Raw genomic sequence first — 22,992 nt, forward strand, 5'->3', positions numbered from 1 at the left:
CGTAAACTAGCATTTCAAAATGTCAAGACGTTCAACGAAAATGAAGAACAAATATACGATAAAACGGTAAACGAACATTTAAAAAGATAAAGCATTTGCATTTGTACCAAAAACAAGCTGTCTGATGCTATTTTGAAATATAATGTTGAAATATGCCGCACGAAAAAGAGCAACCTCGTATCTCGAAGGTCTGTAAAGGCAGCGTTTGGTGCGTCTTCCGCAGTTCTTCACACCTTTTATTTTGTCATATTTAATGCAAACCCTCACACTGATTTTTTTTCCCCACGTGTAGGTTGAGTTGTTTCTCTGACTAAGAATTTCTGAATAAGAAAACTAATATATTGGGAAATTAAATCATGTTTGTTAAAGTAATATGCTTCCCATGATCGCACAGGATTTAACTCGAAATGAAGACGATCATATGACACAAAATGTTCTTTGGTTATATTGTGTCACCCCGATAACCTAACTGTTTTTGGTTCTCATTGTGTAGTGTTTTTCTGTGTATATGCTTTTAAAATATTTATATTTCACTCGTAACTTGCTTGCTCCACTAGGGTACGTCATAGGTTAGTATTTATGGACACTATGTATCTATGAAAAGAAATGTGTCTGTGTGATTCCTCTAACTATGAAGAGTGTCATTATTCAAGATGAAGTTTGTACCGTCCCTACGGTTATACAAATAAAAATCAAAAGATGATATCGCACAGCGAATTTGTATTATATTGTGTTTGCAGCTAACACACATTCTCACTCTGGTCCTTAATGGCTGGGTTCCTGAGTAACCTGTCAGCACTGTTATGCTACGAATCTGTCATCACAGCTCAAGGGAACAGTGAAACAATCAAAAGGATCCCTTTTGTCACTTCTGCTGGAGGCGGAAAGTATGACAGTGGTTCATGATGTAGTCCATCGGTTTAAATCATGAACTCTTGACAAAATTTGTCACCAAAATCGTACTTCAAAATAGGCCTTTATGGAAGTAGCTACTTCATCAATAATAGCCAACCAAGTGCATTGTTAGAAGGGCCAACATTTATGTGAGGCATGTATCCTGCATGACTAATCTCTGACTTTGGTCTGAGAGGTCTCACTTTGATCTGTTGTTATGGAGGCTACTGAAAAATACATCACATTTTGCAGTATATGAAACAAGGAAATGTGCATCAAAATGTTAATGTAAAATATGAGGGGCAATAACATGCAAAAGACAGAAATGCTGAATTCACTGAATTTTGCAGTATGTGAAGAAGAAAGTATTCTGCACGACCATAAAAATCTAGGATGCAATGAGGTGCAATAAGAAGAGATGTGTCCTATATTTCCAGTCTTGTGCTCATCGATGTAACTGAATTTGAGTCCCTTGATCACCTGGAGCTCTAATTTTAATCTTTGAGTTTGATCTGTGACTTCTTCATAAAACCACCCCTTTTATTTATTGGAACATCTGTTGTTTCAGGGGCAGGACCAGGTTCTCCGCTGTCAATAAAATCCTGCCTGGCAGTCTCTTGCGTTTGATCTCAGTAATTCTACATATCAGAATGGCTGACAGGTCATCTCAAGTCATCACTTGCATGAAAGGTGACAATTTATTTTTAGAATTAAAAAAAATGACGAAAATAAAAAAAAAACAACAAAACTCTTTCTTACAGAAATTTATTCCTGAAATGTACCAAGGCAGTGTAAATAGAAAAACCTATCCCTGAGAGAAGAGACTCCCACATCGTACAGCAAGGCAGGTTTTGACGAGGTATGTCAACAAAAATTAAATAAAAAAATAACTCCAAAAAAAGGAAACAATGACTGAAGACTGAAGAAGAAAATGATAAAAGCATCAAATGTTTAAGATTTTAAATGCCTGAAAGCTTTGATACATCAAGATGTCATGGGAACAAAAATAAAAGCATCTGTTGGTGAATTTACACTTCTAGAGTAATGAGAATGGAAGTGTGGATTGTTTTACTGCAGTAAACGATGTCTAAACATGTATCATTTGGAAATGGCAAAGAACACACATTTGTGTCACTGGAAAGCGACCGATCAAAAAAAGCTCCTGATATTCTTAAATAACAGCACATAAAAACAAGATCACGCTGCAGTCACTACATCAACATAATATTTCAGATCCGAAAAGTCCTGAAATTCAGAGATCAACAATTTACATTAATAATTAAAGCTGTATTTTTTCTCTGATCAAATACAAAATTTCTGAATTTGAGCCAACGAGCAAAGATTTGTAAGCTTAATCAAAAATATTAAGTCGGGGAAAACATTCACGTGGGCAGGTGAATCTGGAAAGGATGATGAAGTAGCTGCATGAGCACAGATTACAATAAAGTACTTTGTGACTAAACTGGCCATTGATGCTGTATATCTACAAACAAAGTCATAAACACCACCTTCAAATTCTATCTTTGGTGAACAGACAGACTTGGTAGAAGATAATGCACCAAACACAAAACAATTTTGAAAATCACTGATATTGTTATGGTCTTTGGAGCTTGAGGCTCCCCCTGACATATCTGGAAATGGTCCCAGTGACTGAGCAGTTTCAGAAGACGGCACATTGATGTTGATTTGAACAATTAAGGGAGGCCATATGACTGATAAACTGAGGTACACATTTGTTTCTAAAAATGAATGAATATTTTTGAAAAAAAATCCTATGAACATGGATATAATAACTTAACTTTCATAATTTAAAGCATGAAAAATAAGGCAGTGCTTACCATAAACCTGATCAGCAGGCAAATAATTCATTTTATCACAAATAAAAGTTTTTTTTTCCAGTTAAGACAAATGTGCAAGACATATGTGGGTCCGTGGAGTGTGTCTGTGACTCAGTCAGGTCCTGGTAGCCAGACGTCTGAATCATCATGGCGTCATCAGCAACATGCTGCATCTTCAGCGGCGCTCATCAGTCAGTACCCTCGTGCTAGTCAGTGGATCACCCCCTGAAACAAACCGTCAGTAGTATCTCCTCGGCAATGACGTGTTAGCTGCAGGATTTCATAGAGCTCATGAGTCTACGGTCCAATGACATCATCAGTAGTTATGACAATAGATAACAGGATGCACACTACATCCTTAAAGTGCTCTGGTTGCTGTGGGTGTAACCACGATGATCGTGGTCATGGTGCATCAGCAGGGTCACCTCAGGCCATGTGACATGCGTCGGTTCCACATGCCACGTTTTGAGTGATAATGGTGGAAGAAGTTTCTCAAGTAGATCCTTTCCACTTCAAGACCTGCCTGGAGGATTCTGTAGCACAGAGCAGAGGTGTACATATTTGGTAACGCTTTACAATAAAGGTGCCAACCTTTAGGTAAAGCTTAGTAATGTACATTAAAGCATTACTTAAGCATAATTAACTTAATCAAATTAGTGGGGGATTTCAGTCTAAATAAAACGGGACGATGATTAATTCTATGACTGCACCTGCTATGAGGAGCTCACCTGTCTAGCAGCTCCCAGTCTTCTCCTCCCCAGCGGTCAGTGAATTCCTTGGTGTTCATTCCTCCCACTGCATCCAGATCTGACTTGTAGATGCCCAGCAGGCCAAAACCATTGACCTCCCAATAACCTGCAACACACACATATCTTCCTTCACATTCATCAAACTCATTGTCTCCAGAAAACAACCATTATCTCATACTAACAAATTATTCTATCCAAATGATCCCTTTATGACAAGATAATGAGATTTTAAGAAAGTAATTACAAATATGTCTCCCCCATCTTCTTTCTTCCTCTATCTCACTCCTGTACAGGTTGGTACACTCGCATGAAAAATATATTCTCAAATGTGTCACTGACTTATTCTGACATCAGATAATTTAAAAAAAATCTACTTCGGTAATATATGAACATCCCATTAAATCACTTTTGATGATGTGAAGTTTCCGATGCCTCATTGATGATTTACATGTCAATGCAAAACAAGCAAACCAGAGTCAAATGAGAGAAAAAAACTAAAAAGATGAGCGGATCTGTGCCCACCTCTGGCATCATGCAGTGTAGCACCACAGTCCAGTCTCATAACGATGGGGGCGAAGGCCATGTATCCCTCCACGCAGTGTTTCCGAATGGTTTCGATGATGGAAGGAGGGAATTGGATATGGAGGTCACAAAGAAAGACGATGCTGTGATCATCCTGAAGGAGGATAAGAGAGCGAGGGAGAGGGCGAGACAGAGAGAGAGAATGTATAGGTGAGATTTATTGTTGCTGTCCGTTCTTGTTACTTGCCGTTGTTGCAGCACTCACGTTGATGAGGTTGACACCTGCTTGCAAACCAGCAGATCGCTCGAAATTCCCCCCTAGCTTCACATATTGGTACCTGATGAATTCCACAGACAGAATTATAGCACATTGGTATCCTGTCATTTAATCACAGTGATGTGATGAGCTTGTGAGAATTTCAGGAAAATACACACACGTGTGCGCGCATGCACACACACACACACACACACACACACACACACACACACACACACACACACCTGGGCAGAGAGGATTTCTCTAGAGCTTTCCTCACGTCCATGTCGGTACTGTTGTAGTCAGTGATGATGAGATTAAAGTTGGCGTCTCCCGTAGCTCTGAACAGCTCCTCCATGTCCTTGATCAGCTTCTGCACCCACCGAGCCTGGTTTTTCACTGAAAGGTCATACAAACAAAGTCGTATTTCAGTAATGAATGAGCTGCAGAGGGTCTGTGCTCTTGAAATGAAAGCAGCCATAATCAGTTGGCTTTAATGTTACCAGTTGAGTCAATCTGGCTTCTGTTGGTCATCAGCACAGGACAAGTTGCCGAATTAAATAAACATCAACAAATAATCTGCTTTGAACAGAAATTTGTGATACGCTTCATATTATCAGACTGTGGTTGTATTGGGAGGATTTCACGTGTGAATGCTCCAAACAAAGTATACTGAGATCTTGTAATTCTAGACCATTTAGAATCTTATCCGGTAGATTAAGAAAATATTTTGTGATCAATCAAACACTGACAAGCATTCACTGACAGTGCTATTAAAGTTAAAAGGAAACTTTATGCTGGACCAACCTAGTTTTGCTTTGTCGTGACATTCAGATTAGGTGAAAGTGTCCAGCTTTTGTACTTTGATATATTAGTACTTTGATAATGAATGCCTTTGGAATCCAGGGTTATAAAGCACACCATGCAAACATGAGTAAATGAACCCTTAATGTTTGAACTTCAGTGAACACGGTTTAGGTTTGAGTTACCCGGCACTATGAAGTGGACAGTGGCAACAGGATTCCAGCGGAACCCAACAGGGTTACACAGCAGTAGTTGAGGCTTGGAGCGCTTGAAATGCAAGTCTTTGCTGTGCATCCCACTGTGGCGAATCAGAGCGTAGATGTAGTGTGACAGACGCAGCAGCTGGTCGTTTACATCCCTCAGCTCCAGTTCTAGAAGGTAGCGGCTGCCTTGAACCCCGTCAATGCGCTTCTCCACATTAACCACACGTAACAATGTGAACCGCCTGCATATGGAGACAATTGAACAGGCAGCAAGGAGGGGTTTGAATATAAATGTGTCTCAGCTAAATTTACAGACTCGCTGCATTTTATACAATATAGATACATTATTTTGAAAACCATGCACTGAATCATTTAATCCTTTCATGTGTCATACGAAGACATTTACCCAGGGTGCTTTTCACCAAGTTTTTCCATGAAAGCGCTGACCATGGGCAAAGCATCGCTGGAGTGGAGCAGAAGGTTTCCAGAGATGTTGCAGCGGAGGTCGATCCAGTCTGAGCGAAGAGCCTGAAGGTCCAGCTGGTTGACCTGGAAGGTCTGGCTCCAGTTCACCTCTGTGTCAAACACTGGTGCAGGTGTGAGGTCCTCATCATCTGCACCTTCAAACTCTTCTCCTGGTCCCCATAGAGAGTCTCTGTCATCCCGTCTGGTGTCTCTTCTTCTCTCTGCTCTATTGTCAAACTCATCTTCCTTCCTGAGCTGCTCCTCCTCAGCATTCATTTCGCTCCACTTTCTGACCAGCTTGTCTTTAGTGATCATCTCTGCTTGGTGAATCCTGTTTTCTAAGTCCTGCTGTAGAGGCATATTTATTTTGATCTCTTTTTCTCTGAGGCTTTTTCTGGGATCCGTGTCCCTCTGATTTAGCTTCACTGGAGGGTGGTACATCTCTCTGTTTGGGGTGGTGAAATGCTTCACAGCAGCTGGCTGGAGCTCCCTCTCTCCATTTACAAGCCGTCGCTGATGAACCTCCGTGGGGTGAGGTACGGGAGCATCCCTGGCTTTAGGCTCCTGAATTTGAGTATAGCTCATTCTGCGAGACTTCTGGATGTGACGCTGATTATAACCGAGATGTTCTAGTGGCTGCTCCTTTGCCCCAAGCTTCTCTCTATCCACCTGTACCAGTGGATCGGTCTGTGCAGATTTCACAGCTGCCTCGATGGCTTTGAGCTTCTTTCTGTTTGCTAATTTTAGCCTGCCTTTTTGTTTTAAATATTCTATTTTTTTACCAGGCCCATCTGGTCTCAAGTCTTTTTGGTTCTGTTGCTGGTGAGGTGGATTTTCTTGTGTTGGCACTGACTGCAGAGGCTCAGCTGGTCTCCCTGGTTCCTTGAGAGACTGGCGGACATTGTCTTTGCCTTGCATCCTTTGCATCTCATCTCTGCGCTGACTGCTCTTCAACGTGTGAGGTTCTTTGGTGACTACAGAAAAGAGTTTGCGCTTGCGTTTTTGAACATAATCGTCATAATCATCCCCATAGTCTGAATAAAGGGCGTTATTAATACGCTGATCCCACTTGGCTTGCTTTTCTCTTGAAAAAGCATCATCACCAAACTTGTCGTCTTCTTCTAAGACTGATTTCCTCTCCTGGAAACCAAAATCTTAAAAAAAAACAAAGAAGACAAGTGAAAAGGAGTGACAACACAAATATGATTTTCTTTTTATCGATAACAAAAACATACCACTGGCGGTGTTTCCTTTTTCTTTCCCATCAGGATGGTCCAATATCATATATCTGGAGAAACCAAACCTACAAACAAGAGGATGACACACAAGAATGTTAAAAATTTAGACAAAGCTGAGAAAGACTCTCAGTAGTTGGAAGGATACAGCTCCCTCTGCTGATCTTACTGAAAATCTTGGTTTAAATTTTTACTCCATATTGCACAGAGAACATCGTAGCTACTGTCACTTCATAAGAATCTGAACGGTGCGGCGTCAATCCACTGAGCTCTCACATCTTCATGTAGAAGGGATTCTCGGGGTAGAAGCAGCTGTTCTCTTCCTCCATGTGTGTGAGTCGGGTGAAGTCATTGGGGTAGATGTAAGACATGTGGACCTGGGGAGATTAATTTAAAGCTGTTAAGGCTACAATAGCTTACTGTTAACTGCAAGACAGTGATGATTCTTTAAGTCATGTTTAACAATGATTAGACGCTGTATATGTGTGGATATAAAAGAAGTCAACTTTGAATTCAAGAACAAAACCGCTCTGCCTCAGTGGGCTTGTATATGCAGAGAATCAATCCAGAGAAATAAGAGTTGCTGCTAAGTGTAATGGGTGTGGTGGCCTCAATCCTGTGCAGTTAGTCCCTGGAGGGGGTTAAGTATGGTAGTGAAATTAACATTCCCCAGTCCAAAAACAAAATGACAGAGCTGCACGGAGGATGAAAATGCCTCCATTATCACTCTAAGGCCAAATCAGCAAAATCTCAGTGCTCTTTATCAGAGTACCCTTGTGTAACTCCCTCACTGTATTCAGTCTGTGTGAAGGATTAACACTAGTGGTGGTTCAGCAGCTCGAAATATCTCTCAAATAAACAGAGTGTGTAAATACATACAAACTGCAATCCCTGGTAGCGAAGCAGAGGAAAGTCTTTGATTGTGTAGCTGGGTTTGTATGAACAGTCAGGCAGAACACCTTGCAGGAACTTCCTGTCTATCAAAGGCACTGCAAACAAACACAGCAGATAGAAATGAGACAAGATGCCTTCGTACATTAGCTGCAGAAAGCGTGCAGCACTTGCAGCCGGACTGGTGGGAGTTATTGATCTGCGGCTCAGCAGAAAAAAACTGATGAACATTTCTCACATTTGTAGAGAGTATCTCGCGGGTCCTCCCTGAGTATGTCTGCTGAGGCGCTATGTTTTTTTGCAGGGGTGTGTTGGTGGCTGGCAGCTGTCTGTGGTATGTGCGCCACATCACTCATTAACAAGGCCGACTCATCTGTGGGATGAAACCACACAGCATTAAAACAACAGAAGCCCTTTACACTCACAGTGCGACTAAACTGAAAAAAACTTAATGTGCAGGTTTGAGCATCTTTGCAAAGTGATAAAGCAGTGGAATCTAAGCAGCCGTGTGATTGGGAGTTTCCCTGACATCATCATAAAAACTCACAGGGTAAAGTGTTTTCAAGCAGCAATAAGGACGTACGCTTTTGTGTACTTACTAACATAGAGGGAGATATGCCTTGATTCAATCATCATGAACCTAAAGCCCTGGTCCAGGAGCCTCCACTGTTTGAGAATACACAAAGAACTGTTTGTCTGAACATTGCATTACTCACATTGCATGTGAAGATGAACGCAAACTTAATATAACTGATGAATGAAAAAAAAGAAAGAGGGAAGAGTGTATGTTATGTTTAGATTTTATTTCATTTCACTTCCAGCTACTTACTGCCACCTCCACATGGTCAGTCCCTCGGTCGTTCTGCTTGTGAATAATTTCAAAAAAGTACCTCTTCTGAGTAGAAAGCCTGCCGATCAATAAAAGCTCATATTTAGAATAACATGGCAGCCACAAAACTTTACCATTTCTTAGAGGAAATATAATCACAAAAACCCCAAGTGCAGGATTGATGTAGATCCTGGTTTGTTGTGTGGTTCTGCATCGAGGCTACAGCAGTTGCCACAGTAGGAAAGAAAACATCACGGATTTGATTAATTTTCTTAGGCTCTTGTCGACACAAAGGTATTATGTCATGAGTTTAGCTCGGGGAAACAGCATCACAGTCAGAAAAATAAATAAATCCTAACTTGTAATGTTCTCTCAATCTTAATCAAACAGAAAACTTCTTCTGAATCTGCTTGTTGCTGTTTTTGTTCTTCTTGTCTTTTCAATGGAATTTTAAAAATGTACCATACATTTTTGAATTAGTACGAACAATGCTACTGCGTAACCTTGTAAACTGATTTTGATAATTGATTTACCTATTTTGTTGTTGCATGGCCTCGACAAGATTATGTAGATAACAGGCTCGCTTAGCAGCGAACACACGGACTGACAAAGCTTTCTGTGTTGCAAGCAAAAGTAGAGCAGTCGGCTAATTTCGGTTCTCAAGGTAAAATTTAGCTTTCATCTTACACACAAATCTGACTTGACTTCCATGAAACCTCAGCGTGGTTTAACAAAGGACTGAGGCTTTTCAGACTATAAGTGCTTGCATCTAGAAATTGTTTAGATGCAGTTAAAAGGTACTGCACTTCCAGAAACGCTGGAGAACTGCAAGAAACAATACAAAATATTACAATAAATTGAAATCGGTTGAAAGAGTTGATAGAAACTGTGTTGCCTTAACGTTTGGTCTCTGCTTAGTCAAGCTCTTAAAAATGCTGAATTCCGTGGTTCCCATTATGTAACTTGATAATATCTTTTTGTTCAACCCTTCCTCCTGGTTAACGCCCATGTCTTTGAAACGCCGGAGCCCCAGTTTTAGCATGAAGGCTTTCAGTCCAAAGTAAGATCACCAGGTTGATGAGTAAACTGATATTTGTGAGTAAAATCAATGCAATGCCCCTCTAAGGAAAGAATTACATATATTGGATTTCAGGATAGATAAAGGGGTGCTTCAAAAAAAAGTGGCTTTTAACCTTTCGAGTATAAATAGGTGTATTGATTTTATAAAGGTATTTCCCCCTCCTGCATCACTTCTTTGTGCTTCAGAATATAGAAATATATATTTGGTTTGAACTAATGTTTAATAACAGCGACAAAACTACAAAATACACTCAAAAATCCGCAAACGCTTCGATTTGACCTTAAAGCAAACCACAACTTTTCCAGTTGGGTGCTAGCATGAATGCTATACAGTGGAATAACAGGGTTGTTTTGGGATTACAGGAAGATAAGCTTGTAGATTTGAAAACTGATTTTGGGGGGGGGGGGGGGGGATTTAGCTGTTTCTTTGTCAGTGTAGTTGTTGTTAGCTATTAGCTAAACATAAGCTTTAAGTTAAATAAACATGGCAAGCACTTTGCTGTCTGGAGACTGGAAGAAGGAAAAAAAATGCCTGCATGTGCTCCGGACACCTATTTGTACTTACGTCTATGAACAATTTGGCCCTTTATGAGCACACGCTGAGTTAAAGCAGTTTTGACTTTTTAAGGAAGGGCCTCACCAATGAAAAAAGTGATGTCAAGCCCTGACAAAGTATTTCCTGACGATGATACTGATAAATGAATCTGATCAGCCACGAGCAGCATAGCTGACTCCTTCATGGTAAAGTAAAATAAATAATACTTTGATTTTTTTTCAAAAGTTAACTAGGATTTTTGGCCATATTGTCCAAAAAAATCCCCAAAACATTTGATTTAAACACCACATACTTGAGAATGTAAGTTGTCAGGGCTTTAACATCTGAGTTTTTGCTGTTATCAAGGGGACAGTTTCTCCTTAGTAGAATTAGCTGTTTCACTGAAAATTCTCTCACTCAAATGCTAATCTGACCGTAAAATCTAGTCACGTGACAACTCACCTTGCAGGTTTCGAAGTCTGACTGGCATACTTTTCGAACTCGCCTGGGGCAGTCCACTCTGCACCAGTCTAGAAAAAGACAATCCATCTAAGAAAAGGTATGAGGAAAATTACACATACCCGTATAAGTCTTAAAGGGATGATAGACATTCATACCGTTCCAACCCAGGCCAGCAACTGCAAATTGAGGGGGGAGTCGTCTGTGCTGAGCCAGAATTCAGAGTTGTCATCAGAGCTCAGTGCAAACACAAACTCTCCTGAGAGGCGATGAGAAGAGGAGACAAAGAGATTGAGATCGACAGAGGTATGACGGGCACAAGACAGCAAATAGATGAAGAAGAACATGCGGTACCATCAGCATAAGGATGGATGTAACCAAAAATCCTGAGCCCGTAGTTGGTCCACTGAGGGGAGACAGCCAGCTTCTGTACTGTGCTCCTGGACTGAAACACAGAGACCGGGCCAGAATGTTTACTCAGGGTGTGACTACACCTTCAGTCCAAGGACATGAGGATCTAGCATGTGGATGTAGAATGCACCTCAGAGTGAAAACAACTGAGCGTGTGTGTGTCACACAGCATGCTGTGAAGCTTTTGCCTCATAAAGTCAATAAAAGGCTGAACAATTAGCATCGATATAATGTGCTGTTATTAAATGACAAAAGCAACATTCAAAATAGCAGAAGGATTTAGTGTAAAGTATAATAGGTCTGCAATAACGTGGATTACAATATAATCTTTATTTAATCTGTATGAGGAAGGAGTTGATTTGTTTCTTTTTACAGGCTGCAATTGCGGTGCTGTTGCCCTGTTCGAAGTTACACAGAGAGGTGTTCCTAATACTTAGTTCATCTCAATTATATCGATTGGGGAAGCAAAATATAAATAATACACAATTTGTATAGCAAAATTATCGCAAACAACACAACTCCAAAATGAGAAAGTCCTGTCTCAGACACAGTCAACTGAACATGATAATCCTGATGAGTGGAGGATTAATTGCAGCTCTGTTGTAATCTATTTCATTCTAAACCTGCCAGGGGTTTTAATGCAATGTCTGATCATTGTGTGCCACAGAGCAAGGACGGGTACGTATTTTTTGAAAGAAAACCACGATAAAAAAGTTGTCATTCTTGGCAAGATAAAATCAAGTGATAAAATTCAACTGAATTCGTGCAGTGTGAAGGATTATTTCTGCAAAAGTTCAATATGCAAGAGTACCAAGAAGAAAATAAGTTGAAAGTAGAAAATGTTTCAACAAGTCAAATTCGGAGCGAGGCTTCGAGGGTCGCTCAGTAATTGTGAAAGAAGATTATTTGTTGTCTTTGTTGAGTTGATATGCAACTGCAACCAGCTAAAGTATCGTCAAATCTTCCAGTTAATGTCCTGTGTGTTGAATCAAGTGATGAAAAAAGGGTTTTGACTCACATGGGGGTACAGTGGGTAGTGCAGGTTCTTGCGAAGGCCCACAGTGGAGCTGCCACACCAGTCCTCAAAGACGTGCAAATTGGCCTGTCCCTTATACTGCAAGCAGAGAGGGGAGACTCGACAAAACGCTGGCAACATATCAATGTTTGTGTTGTAGTCAGTCAACAGTAGGATGAGGAGCCATCTGGTCTCAGTACACTGCAAACTAAAACCAACAAACAGACCACTTGACAATACAATAGCAGCAAATGGCGCCATAAAGGGAAAAGGGAAACCTGGGATGACCCTATGGGACCATAACAAACAGTATCAAAACATAGTCAAGTATACTGTAAGACTAAGTTACCTACTAACTATACCAACTAAATGGTTAGTTGTAGTTTATATACAGTTACAGAGTCAGCATCTCCAACAAATATAACCATACAAGCTGTATGTGGGGTGGATGATCAACTCTTTTCACAGTAGCAAAAAACGGTGCTCGGAAACCATTGCTGTCAAAGGAATGTTAGCGTTAACATTTAGCTTGAAGGCATAAAAAACCCCTGCAGTAAACAGGTCTAAGCTTATAATCAGAATTTGAGTGATTGGCAGTATTAAAGGTTATCATTTATGTTAATCTGATGGTAATCGGTTTCATGTTTGTTAAAGCTGAATACTAAATAAGCCGGGCAAGGACAGCTGCTGCTCAAATGGCTAACTCCATCGGATTAAACTAGAAGTCTATGTAACATAAACTTTGAAAACAACTCTGGCAATGAGTATTTCAACATGTTTAATAAGAAATCTGTGTTTAGTGCAGTGTTTTTGGGCTTAAGTGAATAACAGATGTTACTACTAATGAATGGAGACACTGCTATCGTGAGTTTTAGCCGCTAACAGTATCCCGTAACTATCGGCTTTTATAAAATTTGGAGCTGATGCTTTCAAAGGCCTTTTACATTAAAATATTACAGAGTTGGTGACAATGTTGCTAAAAATACAATGTTAGCATTGGAGAAGAAACGAGCTTTTATTGCAAAATCAACATGAAAGCAAGCTGCGAACATTGCTTGCTAAAGGGAAACGGGTCACTTCAAATTGTTACAGCCAGCGTTGGTGCCATTGTCATGTTTCAGCGACCGTGTCAAAGTCCACTAAATCTGGTTCTTGTAAGACGTAAGGGCAACGATTAATGGGCCTTCATCATGAAATGGTTTAACACTTGAATCTCTCCTTTCAAAAATAACGAGTACAGACAAACGAAAACCTTGTTATACTTCAATAAATGGAGTTTATCCACGGCTGGGATCGAGAATGTCAGTCGTTAAGTAAATTCCTGCAAGTCGTAACTCACTGAATGATTATCCAAAGAATGAAGGATGACCAGGAATAGCAGGACGTATTAAGGAGCGTAACTTGTAACTGACATTTTGTTTGTTTGATTTGAAAAGGGTTTTATTCCCTTCTGTTTTGTTTCCACGAAAATAAGTTTATACATATTTTCATCTGATCCTGCAATCTTTCAAACACGGAGCTTTAGAGTTTAGAGGCTACAGAGTCAATATAATGTGGAATATTTAATCAATTGTTTGGTGTATTTGTTGTACCACTCTGTTTAAATAAGATTCTTTTTGTTCATATAATGTGGTTTTATCTCTGTAAGAGAGGGTTTTCTTTCTTCTGTTGGGTTGTTTTTTTATGTAGTTGGTATGCAGAAAAAGCTTTTGATAAATTGCAGATAATCCTACCGTATTTGAAATGAAAAATATGCAAAAATCTAAACTTGGAATAAACTCCTCAGACATTGATTTCATGACTTTGTTTTCAATTCCAAGTTATTTTCAGTCTTAGAACTCTGCCCGAACAACATGGGAAGGTGCCACCCACACGTCAAAAGCAAGGCATTACAAATGAGCATCAGGCCTTTCTTCTTCCTGTCAATGAGACTGAACGGAGGGTTAAGAAAATACTATAGTAAGTAATTTGTGCATAAGAACATTTCATGACTGAGGCCCATGTTATCAATCAATCATCATCAGTGACACGGCACATTAGCAGCAGTGAAAAGGGCCGATCGAGACTAAAAGAGAGAATACGGTTGGAAGGTTGCAATGCTGTTTGAGCAATAACATTGTGTCTGTCATTCGGGTAAGCTGAGCCTTTATGCAAATCTAATTTATACAAAGGCGGAGGGGTAGATCAAAGAATTTGGATGAAAATCAAATTTCTCCAAATTCACCTTATTCCAAGTCATGTGGAAATACTGGAACACACACACACACACACGCGCGCTCGCGCGCAAAGAAAGAAGGCGAGTTTCAGCCTACCGCCAGATGTCCTGTAAACGTATACCTCTGTGACATCTGCCAAAGAGGCCGCGTTATCTGAGCTGCATGTATGTTTTGACTGCAGCCAAAGGCTGAGCCAAACCCTTCGTCTCCAAGTGGTTGGTCACGTGTGGTCAGACTAAAGACCGATATCATCAGCACGATTAGTTACATTTTAGCATGACCTAGTTCAGAGGTTCAGATGTTCAGACAAAAGGCTGTAAAAAAAAAAAAGACTCAAAACATTTTGCAAGCTCTTTGTTGCCTGTTATCTTTTAACAAGCTTCTTCACCTCCATTATTCTTTTAATGTTCAAATCAGAGAGTGTAACAGGCGCATTTAACCAACCCCGATCCTATGATGAGTGTAATGTTTGCTAAATTTTTTTTTTTTGCAAAGTTGTTTATTTATTTATGTATTTTTTTGTCAGGCTCACTACCGCGTTCAATCAATACAATGGAAAGGAAATCCATGTCAGCATGAACAGGAAAATATATTTGGCAGCTGATAGTGTCTTGTAAAAAAAAAGACTGAACTGGTTAGGTAATCATAACTAAGTTATTTCACAGCATAAATTACGGACAGTACGATGAAACATATAAGGTAACTGAAGGCTGTCTTGGACCCACTCCAAAGAAGAACACTTCATGTGAGACAGGGGAGCATGAGAGCGGTGAATGGATTCAGTCCCTCTGTGGCGACGCACGTCCACAGAGACAAATGCACTGAAGTGTGACTGAGGTAAATATGGGCAGGGTTGCAGTTATTCAGAGTTCAAACAAGGTGAGACCGAGTATTTAAAAATCTTTGAGAGTGCACACCTCTGATTTCCAGGCTTGTGGAATAAAACTGGATCTCCAGGCGTCTGAATCCTCCTCAGCGTACAGTTGGTAGCCCTCTTTGACCTGGAAAATAAGACATATTAAAGCAACTGTCCATAGTCTGGTTTCCACCACTTCCACCCACACAGCCACGCATCATCACTTTTTCTTTTACCACCTATTTTTTTCCATACGCCATCCTTACCCTTTCGTCAAGGGTGGCTCCCCTCCAGCTGCTGCCGTCAGCGTCTGGATTCATACCTGAGGGAAAAAAACAGGTGAAAACAATTGGAGCATTTCAGCCGGGGAGACTTGCGAATATACAGCAACTATACACAGATAGTCTGACGGAGCTGTCACATGATTTCTTATCAGTTGGAGGACGACTTGTGGTTTCACTAGGTGGCGCAACAGATCGATACTTCTCACTGTTTCTGAACGCAAACAGAATAGATTTGAATCCAAAGCTCAGAACGTAGACTTCTGCCTGGCCCAAATTGAAAGCGTGACGAGCGCGCCTTCGCACCCCGTGTGTGGCTGTTACGTTTAAGGGTAGTGTGTGTAATTTTCACGAGAAGTATTTTAGGTAGTATGTGCTAGTGATGTCTCTTATTTCATACAGTTAAGTTTCAGGTAATAGGTGGTTTTTTTCCCCTTGTGCTGTCAATTAACTTGAATTGGTTTGTTTAATATGTACTTCCTGTAACCACTAGGTGGAGCTATGCCTTCAATTCAGCAACTGGGTTCCAACAAGATGGGACACTCATCAAATGTGTGAAGTCTGAAGATGACAAAGCGATGCCCAGTTATTACAGTTTCCTGTTTTGGAGTGACATATCAAAATAGGCTTCCTCGCCACAGTAACCCATCACCAAGCTCTTAAGACGCTTCAGAGTAGATTACTGATGTATCTCCTCGGCCCATTCATTTTTAAATTAAAATTCAAAAGACAAAAGAAACAACACCAAATGCCACTCCTTGGTGACACCAACCTCATGGTTTTTCAGTCACCCTGCTGACAAACACCTCCTCAACAGAAGTCGCTAGTGGGTGGCATTATCTGCATCTATCAGCCCTTAAGGAGCAGATAAAGGTCGCACTGAGATGGAACTGCTAGGGTGATGAGGAAGCACATGCATGTTTAACTAAACATGCAAGAAACAACCTGATGTGATCACAAATAGCACTGCAAAGAGCTTGCCACAGTCAAGCTTCTGCTGTCTGTCCACAAACCACAGGAAACTGCACAGCCTGTAAACGTGCAACGTTCAAACTTGCTACATAGGTCATGTGTGTTCGCAGAAATCCACTCTTTTTTTTATGAGAAATGTCTTTTCATCCATTTGTTTTGGGCTTATGTTGCATGAACAATGAATCCCAGTGTCCCGCACGGTCCCACCCACTCCCCGTTCCAAATCAAAGCCGATGTCCACTGACTGTGACTGTCTGAGCCTTCAATAAGCAGCAGTGGCCCTCCTCTGCCACAGAAATATTACTCCATTACCTCTTCAACCAGCTTTCAAATTAGAAGGTTGGGTCTATATTTAAAAGAAGACCTCTGTGCTTGTTTTTTATGGGATTGTGGGGTCCGTGAGTGAATTGTGGTTGTGAAATGAACTCTGTCATTATCACAAGGGTGGAGACAAACACACACCCTAAAGAACCAGCGCCAACTTTGGCAACACAAGTAGCTCTAGAGAGGTGGTATAGGAAAAGCAAGAGTGGGGTATTTTTATCTCCATCCAGTCCTTCTGACCCTTCCTCTGTTGCTTCTCCTTCACAATACACACCGCAGGACTTTCATCCAATTCAGTCACTTCAAAATGAGTTTTTGCAGCTGATGAAAAGGAAACGATTGAAGCGTTCCACTGCTTTTCAGCTTCCACACATATCTGTAGAACAGCGAGAGATTGACAGTATTTTTTCATTTGATTACAGCAGAACAATATTTTAATCAATACTAATGTGCTTTCCCGTGTTTGATGTGGATACACTCCTGATGTTGCCGTAATACAACATTCCATCTGGAAACACTCAGCTACACTTGTATGTAGATGTAAGGGGAGGGGCAGAAAAATAGAGTACAGACAGTCAGTCCAGCGGTTGTGAGGAAGTGAGTGGGCTGTGTGAAGCCATGAGGCTTTGCCAAGGTGGCAAAAGAACAGCATTAGTTTGGTGAAAAGATCTTAAACTACAATGTGGAGCTTCTATATATAAATAAACATCTCTTGCATTCAAGCCCTTGCCAACAAAGTAAAAAATAAATAAAAATCTTGTCAGACCAGATAATTTCCCATTATAGGGAGTGTCATTTCTTCCCTCCTGCATGTATAGAAATGTTTTACATCACCCAACAGTGTTTGACCAGGGCTACAGGTGGGCTACACCACCAGGACACAGCTGCATTTACAGAGGTAAACCTAAACCCGGCTAATAAGGACGAACCTTAAGTGGATTTTCCAGATAAATCAAAAAGTCAGCATTCAGATGGATTAGAGTTTAAAAAAAAAATAAAGAAAAAAAAAGTGGAACGACACAGATAAAGATTAGCCTTTCCATCCTATAAAAGAAGAGATTGAGGGCCGACAGGGTGGATGTGTTACTATTCTTTGACATACTTTAATATGTAAAATATTCTGAGTACCCTCTGTAGCTATTACATTTACCGTATGATGGATTTTTGTCCGATAACCATAGAAATATTCAATTTTTCAAACTATTTCTGAACATGAGCCAGTGGACTTAGTGGGGTTGAGAGTGTGCATCATTAACGAGTTGGTTCGCAAGCAAGGTAGCAAGCTAATAAGCGAGGTTGCAGTTACGGGAACTTAGGCCTTATTACAAAAACCCCATAACCCTGTGCACCACCTAAAAAGTGGACTTTATGCCAGCATACACTGAACTTACACACATACGCCGGATACATAACTTCCAGTAGAGATTTCTGTCAATTCTGGAGGTAAGAGAAAAAAATTACACAAATTTGTATTTTTTCTTCTATGTGTTCACCTGACCTGCATGTGGGAAAAACAAGCCAACCCTGAAAGCCCAGCGGTGCTCCTGTAGCAACCTGTGCTTGGAGTCTTAATCAGGCACCAAGAGAAAACCGGAGCAAACATTTGCATGAATAATACCTTTGGGTTTGTAACGTTGACACAAGACGGTGAATTTCCTTCTTTCCAGAAGATTGATGATTTCATATTTAAGATGGCCTCCGGGACGGCCGCTATATATTTTTTCCACTGTAAACGTTTCTACAGATGGTAGAGTTATACCGTAAGTAGGCGGAGCAGCACGAGTAGGTAGTGACTTCATAATGCTTGATTAAGGCTTGATAACATTTGTAAACAAGGAACTAAAAGTAAGTCAATCTTTAACTGACTGATTCAAATATTTGTCGACCACACAAATTTAGATAGTCGGTACTTAAAAGCCCGTGTGTTAAAAATTTCACAACATGTAATGTTTATAAAACAGTGTGAAGAATGAGTCATTCATGCAACACCCCTGTCAGTTTCTTTATGTGGGTTGTCTTCTATAGGCGGAGATACACATCACTGCCGGAAAATTTGTTTCTTTGCAAACTAAGAACATCAGCTATCAAGACAAAACTGTACACATCCAATAAGTGGAAACAAAACACACAGAAAATGATATACATCTAAAAAGGAATGTGTACATTTCGCACGGACCTGGCAAGATAAAAGGTGTTAATATATGAAAATATATCAAACTAAAGATGCTTGCTGTTTCCTGGTTATGGAAGTAATAATTCATAATTGCAAGATAGAATGTATGAAGGGTCCTGAGGATTTCTGCGTGCGTGTCTGACTACAGCTCCCTCAAAGGTAGCTTGAAGGGTTCTGTCTTCTTCAATGCGTTCGTCATGTTCCCCGTCAACAATGATCTCAGGCTCACAAATTCATTTCTCCCTGGTCCATTCAAGTTTTATTAACATCAGTGATGAGGTAGTGGCTTTCACATCAGACCATTAAGTCGTCATCCTCTTTATGGTAAGGTAATAACATGTACGACATATTTTACTAGCTCCTGAGAATTGAATACTCCACTTGAACATGTTACAGTTTTAGTAATATTAATTATCATTCCTTGAGACAATTACTTTGAAGTAACGTCCTCTAAAATGTAATTAATCATAACCTTTATTGTCCAAAGGAGATATTTAAAAAATAACCACAAACAACACTGCAACTTGCATTTCCTGAAGGAAATACATCCCATTAGCAAGTAGCATTTTCACAGCGTATTTCACCAACAAGAAGAACTAGTAGGAGCTAAAACAGAGGTACATTTTTGAGTGGCTTAAGAAAGCCACATGAAAAAGTTGTGCAAATGTTAGTTAGTTGAGCACTCCTCATTGAAAACTCATTTGATTTCATTTAATCTTAAGAGATGTACATGTTATGACAAGCTAGCAAGAAAGCTAACTCATGCTCGACATTCTGGAAGTGGACCGTGTGTTTAGCTGTAGCCGTCTGGCAGTCGTAGCAGTTTGTAGCTATTCATCAAATTGAAATTTTAATCATATCACCCTCTAGTGTCTAAACTGCTGGAAAATTGTACTTGATTTGATAAAGCTTGGATAACAGATGTAGAAAAGGGAGTTAAAACTATAGCAAAAAATTGAAGATGGCAAATTTTCTAATGACGCAATGGTTGCGATCTAGAAAAATCTCTTCATCATCATCAGAGATCATTTAAGCATTTTTTCCTCTATACCACACCAGTTCTAGGGAATTGCACAAAATGTTTTGCATTGTTTACTGGTGTATTTCTCGCATGTGAGCATATAATACCAGTACTGAATATGTGAAACAGTGACGTAGGAGGAAGTTGTTCTCCTAGTTCACCGTTTGTAGCTTCGTAGTGTTTTGGATATTCATCATGTCTGCCTTCTTCTCCATTTCGAAAACCTTAAAATCAGCCAGAACGGTCACAGCAGATATCCTAACATGACTGGTATTCTAGCTGCAAACAAGCAGGACTAGTACTTTGCTCCAACTAAATATGCACTAAACACACAAAACACAGGACCTTGCAGAAACCAGAAATACTTAAGGGTGTGTCACAGAGAAATCTCTACAGGGCCTTTGAGTAATTGAAGCATCTGGTGAGGCACGGACATTCATACACACATGATGCACACACACTCATGGCGACAGTGATCCACTCAGAGCATGTGCATCATGTGCTCGGTAAGCAGCATGAGTGCAATAATGTGAACTTCCTGGTATCGAGTTGCAGCGCTTTTTGATTCCAATCTGCATTCAAACTACCTCAAAGTTTTCTCTTTAATTTGTCTGCCTTTCATCTTTGTCTCCTCCTTATCACTTGTAATTTAATGAGAGAAATCCAATAATAGATCATTACTGTTACTTGGAACCAGATTTTCATATCTATATTCCATGTATTCCTAAGAGAAAAATATAAAATAACATAAAATATTAAAACTAAAACCAGTATTGTTTCATTGATGAGATTCTAATAATCTATATAGAATTAATCAACATGAATGTGATTGCGTAAGAAGGGTTTTCTCTCTCTCTTGCAATGTGCATATATATATATATATATATATATATATATATATATGTGTATACACACACACACATATATATATATATTATATATATATATATATATGATTGGTTTCATAACAAGGGATGAAATGCATCAATAAATATACATACATAGACATAAGTATGTATATGTGTATGTATGTATATTTATTTATGATGTACACATATTGTTTCTGTCATATTTTCAGAATCATATTCTAGTTTATTGAAAAACAACTACCCCAGCAAAAGTCAGGTTTAATTTCATTTTATTTAAAAGCATTTCATGACTTTATGAATGTTATTCATTGCCCATCTATGGACCATGCCCCAGTGCTTGAGAAACACAATTCTAATGCCCTGTTTGCCGTTGTATTAATGCTGTAGGACAGTGCTACCCTGAGGTCTCCAACTCTACCTGCCATGCCTCTGTTAGATCTTTATATTTCTCCTCCAGGTCTCCGCTGTGTCTGGAGAGAAGTCAGGGGGCTCCAGCCCAGGAATGTGTAGAAAGGCAAGCCCTGTATTACAACTCCTGGGCATGTGTTTACATGTCACGCTTTGCTCAAAGTGTGTGTGTGTGTGTGTGTGTGTGTGTGTGTGTGTGTGTGTGTGTGTGTGTGTGTGTGTGTATCCTGTGTGTTGTCATTTCTCACAAGTTGGCAGATATCAACCTGACTGTTTCCATCCATCCCCCTCAGTGTGGGAACACATAATGTCATGCTCAGGTGAGAGGGAACATGACAGCAAAAGAAAGGTTGCGTGCAGGAAGTGTGGTTAGACAGTGAGACATGAGACTTCCCTTCACAAGTGTAAAGCTGTGCTGTGAACTCCCGACCCCCCCCCCCCCCCCCGCCCCCAACATACACAATGCTGCATCATCACCTGCTGTTTCACCTGCTGTGGGCTCCTATTTCCTGTGGAAACCCACCACCAACAGTAGTGTGACACAAGACAGCCAGCGCTCCCAGTGAACATGTGTGGAACATTATATTGCCAGTTAATATTTAAACATGTTTAACTAAACCACATTTGATGACTGACAGGAACCCAGTTCAGTGTAATAAAATATTGCAGTGCAGGCATTCAAAGTTTTTTTTGTTTTGTTAAATTTTATTCATTTATTTAACTTCTGATATTGATGGGACAATATAACGTGAAGGTGCATGCGGAGCCACTCTGTCGTGTAGCAGATTGGGAAAGGGATGAGAAGTAACGGCCAATTTACAACACAGAAAAGTGAAGTACAAGTTTCTGGTTTTCTGGTCTTACTCGGATGTTACTTCGAGCTGCGGAGATTCACCTGCAATCAGGCCGCTCTGTTCACGCCCAATCTAAATTCATCAGCTACTATTTAGGTGTATATTAGGTGCTATACTTCCCTTTAAAGTTTAAAACAAGTCAGAAACTTACCATTACCGGCGCTCCACGCTTTGGCAGCAACCAGCTCGTGGTAGACGGCCAACGCTCCGACCAGCAGAATCGCCCCGAACAGAAGACACTGGAGGTTGCGCCGCAGTTTCTTCAGGGGGAAAAATGTTCTGATCATTTTAGCTCTTCAGCGAAACCTCCTCCCGAGTTATTCATCGGTCCGGCCACCCGCTTTGTCATCAGGAGACCGACCCCACCGCCAGCCCGTCCGCTCACCACCCACTGCTTCTCCCAATGGGCGCGCACTAACACCGGCGCCCTGGATAGCCCCAGTGCGCACGGCCCTCGGTGGTTCTCATCCCGCGAAAAATCGCTCCATGACGGCCAGACGAGACGATAATCTACACCGAGGACTCGCTGTCATCTAAGTCTTCCAGGAGCTTCGTTGTTCCTGATCAGCAGAGTCCGCTCCCGGACTGACCTCTGCACGTAACTTTCACCAAGCTGCAACACAAACAACGGATCCACACACCAGCTTCACTCTATACAACTCAATGAAGTTAGACAAAAAAGACACACACCAGAAACATACCGGAGGGAGCCGAAGGAGCATTTAAAGTAAAAGCCCAATCATGTCTCAGTGGTGAAAAATTGATAATCGCTGTATGTGAATTCAAGAAGACGTGAATATATGTCTGTTTTTTTTTTTTACTAAACGGTATA

At 40.5% G+C, this 22,992-nt stretch overlaps 1 protein-coding gene across 2 annotated transcripts; it reads right to left on the reverse strand.

Annotated features, from left to right (window-relative positions):
* Positions 1-1,549: 1,549 nt before the first annotated feature.
* b4galnt3b (beta-1,4-N-acetyl-galactosaminyl transferase 3b) lies at positions 1,550-22,867 on the reverse strand. Of its 2 annotated transcripts, XM_086208902.1 has the most exons (21): positions 22,312-22,867; positions 15,525-15,580; positions 15,320-15,403; positions 12,190-12,285; positions 11,115-11,205; positions 10,919-11,019; positions 10,764-10,831; positions 8,687-8,765; positions 8,457-8,523; positions 8,096-8,230; positions 7,846-7,955; positions 7,243-7,343; positions 6,967-7,034; positions 5,673-6,885; positions 5,249-5,508; positions 4,505-4,658; positions 4,269-4,341; positions 4,004-4,157; positions 3,461-3,587; positions 3,158-3,265; positions 1,550-2,957 (listed from the first exon to the last, which is right to left on the reverse strand). In XM_086208902.1, the coding sequence occupies exons 1-21, from the start codon at positions 22,445-22,447 to the stop codon at positions 2,951-2,953; spliced, it is 3,288 nt and encodes a 1,095-aa protein (XP_086065028.1). In that variant the 5' UTR covers positions 22,448-22,867; the 3' UTR covers positions 1,550-2,950. The 2 variants fall into 2 exon arrangements, with proteins under 2 accessions (XP_086065028.1, XP_086065029.1); XM_086208903.1 differs by having other exon boundaries at positions 1,550-3,265; positions 22,312-22,866.
* Positions 22,868-22,992: the final 125 nt, after the last annotated feature.

This window comes from Aulostomus chinensis, chromosome 7 (genome assembly GCF_037954235.1).
Source record: "Aulostomus chinensis isolate RoL2024-O1b breed Wild chromosome 7, RoL_Achi_v1.0, whole genome shotgun sequence".
NCBI lineage: Eukaryota > Metazoa > Chordata > Actinopteri > Syngnathiformes > Aulostomidae > Aulostomus > Aulostomus chinensis.